General features: G+C 45.8%; 1 protein-coding gene across 1 annotated transcript in view; it reads right to left on the bottom strand.

Moving 5' to 3' along the window:
* Positions 1–3,114, bottom strand: part of LOC123352669 (zinc finger protein 16-like) — a gene marked incomplete at both ends in the record, with an annotated part of 13,729 nt that extends 10,615 nt beyond the window's left edge. The window contains 2 exons of the mRNA XM_044993102.1: positions 1,997–2,332; positions 2,556–3,114. Coding sequence (XP_044849037.1) covers positions 1,997–2,332; positions 2,556–3,114 — 895 coding nt within the window. The remainder of the gene's footprint in view (positions 1–1,996; positions 2,333–2,555) is intronic.
* Positions 3,115–5,563: the final 2,449 nt, after the last annotated feature.

Genomic DNA, 5,563 nt, shown 5'->3' with positions numbered 1-5,563 from the left:
CTCATTCTCTTCGATCTGCTTCTGCTGTTATTTCAGAGCCGGCACTAGCGGGAGCGTGTCCCTGTCACTTCACCAGCTCTAGAACAGGCTCTGTCTGCAGCCCAGCTCTGATTAATCCCAGTTTTTAATGTATTCCTACTGCGATACATTCCCAGTTCTCTGCCTCATTCTAACATTCCGGTCAGAGACTGAATATGGGGAGGGATGGACTAATTTGTGTGACATTCGGTAAGTTGCCATCGTATGTGATTGAAACCTCTGCTGGAGGTGGGCAGGAGCCTGTTACACACATAAAATAGCTAAGCTTTACTAAACTACCTGCTACACATTCAAACCTTCCTGTACACACACAATAGAAATTGGGGCTCTGAGAAATGGCAACATTCCTTTAACATAGATCATTGTTTTCTGTACTTTCAGAGGCATTGAAATAGCAGCTGTTTAAAGGCAATGTGCTTCTATTTCATGATCAGCAGCAGAGCCTCTGTAAATTTACCACCCGTAGAGCTGATTGTTTCTAACTGCAGGGTTAGCCAGACCATTCAGTAACATTATCGCTCTGTTCACAAAGCCTTTGGTTAGTGACAAATCATGAGACTTATCCCTTCCTGCTGTTATTCCACTGACTCCAGTGTCTCTTTCCCCAGTTCTGGTTCCAAGAAAATTAACAAATTAAAACAACCTTCAGAACTAACATGGCTGTGGGAAAGTGGAAATGTTGATAGCTCAAATAATTCAGTTTCTTCTGTGTCTTGTGTGTGTCTATCTGCTGTGTGTGTGTGTGACCAGTGGGGCTTTTTGTTTGCTCCTGGCAGGTACAACCCTGTCAGATTTGTCTCTGGGGAGGGGCCAGAGAAAACAGACACCCTGGCCTTCCAGGTTGGGGTTAGGCAAAGGAATAACAACCCTGTCCCATAAAAAACAAAAAATGTTACAGAAACAGTGGTAGAAACAGTGATAAAGAGACTGGTAAATAATCACAATGCCCAGGCTTGAAGTAATCGGAAACACAGAATTCAAAAAGCAAAGCTCAGGGGCTATTCGGGGTTTATTCTCTGAGCTTAGCCATGTGCTATAGCACAGGGAGCATTTTTGGAAGTCTCCCATCCCACAACGGGGGAAAGGAAAAGGATTCTTAGGTTCGAGCACGGATTGAAGGAGGATGGTGATGGGGAATAAGGGAATCCCTCTGACTTACCCTAACTACGTCTGTTGTTGCAACGGGTGAAATGACATTTTCCCCTATCCCTGCCCTGTTCCTGCTCTTTGTTATAGGTCAATATAGTTTAAGTGCGGAAAATGATCATAAAAATATCTGCTCCCCAGCACAACCTGCAGCAACATCAGAACAACTGGGAATGAAACAATTGGTTCCCCAAGGGAGAACTCGATGACTAACAATGCTGTGAAATGGGGGAACAGTATAACCGTGATGCTCAAGGTTTGTTGAGACTAGGGAAAGTGATGGAGTTTAGGTCAGGTCAAGGGGAAAGCTAATGCCAACCCCTGTACCTGGGCTGCCTCTGCACTACAATTTTTCACATTAAGATCACTAACTTGAGCAGTCAATGCCATGTACAGTCCTAGTGGATGTCAGGCACAGGTAGTTTTTGCCTCAGTGTAGCTTGTTGGGATCAAACCTCTCTCCCCCCACCTGGAGGGATGAACATTCCTGGCAGGAGGGACACACACTCCTGTGACTCAAAAGGAAAGGAGCTGATAGAAAAGATCACAGGACTGACCCCAAAGAAGGGTGAGCTGCAAAAGGCAGAAGCAGGCAACTGATCTGGTGGAGCTGAGAGACCACGGTGAAGATGATGCAAAAATCACTATGTGGGAAATGAGCAAATATGATTTTTAAAAAAAAATTTTTTTGGCTAACCCTAGTCAAGGGATTTATTACAGTTCTCTCTCATGTGGATTTTCTGATGTCTAATGAGGCTTGAGTGCTGACTGAAGCTTTTCCCACACTCAGAGCATCCATAAGATTTCTCACCCATGTGGATTTTCCTATGTTTGATAAGGTGTGAGCTCTGATTAAAGCTTTTCCCACACTCAGAGCATGTGTTGGGCCTTTCTCCTGTGTGGATTCTTCGATGTTTGATAAGGGCAGAGCTCTGACTAAAGCTTTTCCCACACTCAGAGCACATGTAGGGCGTCTCTCCTGTGTGGATTCTCTGATGTACGATAAGGTGTGAGCGCCGATTGAAGATTTTCCCACACTCTGAGCATGTGTGGGGCGCTTCTCCTGTGTGGATTCGCTGATGTGAGATGAGGGCTGAACTATCGATGAAGCATTTCCCACACTCAGAGCATTCATAAGGTTTCTCACCTGTGTGAAGTATCAGAGGGGTAGCCGTGTTAGTCTGGTTCTGTAGAAGCAGCAAAGAATCCTGTGGCACCTTATAGACTAACAGACGTTTTGCAGCATGAGCTTTCGTGGGTGAATACCCACTTCTTCAGATGCAAGAAGAAGTGGGTATTCACCCACGAAAGCTCATGCTGCAAAACGTCTGTTAGTCTATAAGGTGCCACAGGATTCTTTGCTGCTTCACCTGTGTGGATTCTCTGATGTGTGATAAGGGCAGCGCTCCGACTGAAGCTTTTCCCACATTCATGGCATGTGTAGGGCTTCTCTCCTGTGTGGACTCTATGATGTCTGATAAGGTCTGAGATCTGACTAAAGCTTTTCCCACACTCAGAGCATGTGTAGGGCTTCTCTCCTGTGTGGATTCTCTGATGTCTGATAAGGACAGAGCTCTGACTAAAGCTTTTCCCGCACTCAGCGCACGTGTAAGGCGTCTCCCTTGTGTGGATTCTCTGATGTGAGATGAGGCCTGAACTATTGATGAAGCATTTCCCACACTCAGAGCATCCATAAGGTTTCTCACCTGTGTGGATTTTCCTATGTTTGATAAGGTTTGAGCTCCGACTGAAGCTTTTCCCGCACTCAGCGCATGTGTGGGGCGCTTCTCCTGTATGGATTCGCTGATGTGAGATGAGGGCTGAACTATCGATGAAGCATTTCCCACACTCAGAGCATTCATAAGGTTTCTCTCCAGTGTGGATTCTCTGATGTCTGATAAGGGCAGAGCTCCGACTGAAGCTTTTCCCACACTCATGGCATGTGTAGCGTGTCTCTTCCAAGTTGATTCTGTCGCTTGTTATAAGGTCTGAGAGGCTATTAAAGTTTCCTTCTGGCCTCCCCTGAGTCTCACAGGCTTTTGTTTTTTCTGGGACTGCATAACTCCCGGAAACATTCCCTTTGGATCTTCCTGATAAAGTTCCATGTGGTTCTCCTTGCTCAGCATCTTCCTGATGGGGTTTCTGCTCCTCATTCTGACTCACCATCCCATCACCTGATGGGAGACAGAGAGAATCCAGACATAGATCACTACCTGCACCGGAAAGAAAGAAAATCACAGAGAGAGGAATGGAAAAAGGGATGAACAATCCAAAATGTGTGTGGGAGAGATCAAACCTATCAGGAGCTGATTTTCCCCAAAACCTTCCCCAGAGGAGAGAGGAAGGGATCAGTTTTGGTCTGCATCTCATGAGAACACTCAGGGGAAAGAGAGATCGGGGAGGGACCTGCTGCCAGTTGTCAGTCAGAATAGGAGGGAAGCCATGAGTGACATCTGCCATAATGATTCCACCTATGCAGGGAACAATCCTGAACTTGGAGAGCTCACAGGGTCTTTGTAGGGCATCCCGAATGTTTCCTGCATTCCCACACACTTGTTGAGTTGGTTTAACCAAGTCCTCACCTGCAAAGGCAGCTCTTGGAAGCACTTCTTTCTCAGAGCCCTGGAGGTCTGGGACCCACGGCTCTTCCCCTCGTTCCAGCTGGGAGATCACATCAGGTTTGGAAACTGGAAACCCTACTGCAGGCAAAGAAAACGAGGGAGGTCAGTGGAATTTGTGGGATACTTGTCACAAGGAATAGTCCATGGTTTTAACCCCAGCTCATTTTTAAGCAGTAACATCCCAAGACCAACTTCCTTGGCTCAAAGTGGCAGGAGAGTTGTTATTATAAATCATATTCATTACCTTAGTGCCTAAGGAGCAACTAACAGTGGGTCCCCATTGTGCTAGGACAAGTACAAACCCAGAACAGTAGATGGCCCATGCCCTGAAGAATTTACAGTCTAAATAAGGCCTTTGGCTAAGCAGCAGGGGCAGCCATAAGCTGGGAAGCGAAGGGTCACATCCTCACATCCCAAACCAGTCACACTGAAATAAGGTGCTATTGGGCTGTTAGGAAGATGATCCTGTCCTGATAGTGCCCATCACCACCAGATAAAGAAACAGATCTTAAGATGGTTAAAGAAAACTTAGCCTGACAGCAGCCTGTCTGGCAAGAAATCCCTTATCAATGCTTGTGGTTGTGAAACCCTCATTTCTGTATTATTTTATCTTTATGGCCACCACTCTTCTATTGTTAATCTGTCTGGTTCTCTAATTGTTTCTGTTTGCTGCATAATTAATTTTTCTAGGTGTAAGTTCATTAGGGTAGTGGAATATGCTTGCTTCGAAATAACCCCAATAAACATGGCACTGTCTGCGCTTTGGACTTCTGGTCATTTGCTGCTTGCTGTCTGCGTGACAAGAACCAGGGAAGTGGGAGGGTGAAGGGAAAACCTCTAACAAAACTGACATGACCTGATAACCAAGAGGTGAGCCTTTAAGGAAGGTTTCAATACACTTTGGAACGGATCAGAGATTCCCATGAGGACTGACGAGGGGCTGATGGTAAACACACATTATGCTGTATAATTAATTTTGCTAGGTGTAAGTTAATTAGGGTGGTGGGATATAATTGGTTAGATAATTATGTTACAATATGTTAGAATTGGTTTGTTACATTTCAGTAAAATGATTGGTTAAGGTATAGCTGAGAATATTACTATATAAACGGGGTCAAACAGGAGGGGGAAGGGAAATTGGAATCATGTTTGCTAAGGTGTGGGGGGGAAAACGGGAACACAGGCAAAGCTCAGCTGCATCAGAGCTGGGAATGGGGACACGGGATAAACGCTCTGCGGCATCAGAGCTGGGGAGGGAACACTGGGGAACAGACTGTATCAGTATATTGAGATCAGCCCAACTGGTGCAAAGGGCTTCAGAATATACTTCCTTGGAAACTAACCCCAATAAAAATGGCACTGTCTGCGCTTTGGACTTCTGGTCTTTTGCTGCTTCCTGTCTGCGTCACAAGAACCAGGGAAGCGGGAGGATGAAGGGAAAACCTCTAACAAAACTGACATGACCTGATAACCAAGAGGTGAGCCTTAGAGGAAGGTTTTAATACACTTTGGAACGGATCAGGGATTCCCATGTGGACTGATGAGGGGCTGATGGTAAATACGCATTTAGATCCTTTTCTTGTTTTATATCTTTTCCCCATAAGGCTGAACCTCTGGCACTGTCATGGATCCATAGGATCTGTGCAATGCCCTGGCTTTTAAACAGTCCTTGAGAGGTGCCCCTTGAGTGCACTAGACCCCCAAGGGCTCCCACTCTTCCACAAGGACAGGCCATGTAGCTTCAACACCTGAGACTG

Source organism: Mauremys mutica, chromosome 18 (assembly GCF_020497125.1).
Source record: "Mauremys mutica isolate MM-2020 ecotype Southern chromosome 18, ASM2049712v1, whole genome shotgun sequence".
In the NCBI taxonomy this organism is placed as follows: domain Eukaryota; kingdom Metazoa; phylum Chordata; order Testudines; family Geoemydidae; genus Mauremys; species Mauremys mutica.
Note: the sequence above shows the minus strand (reverse complement) of the source record. Positions and strands in the feature narration are given on the sequence as shown.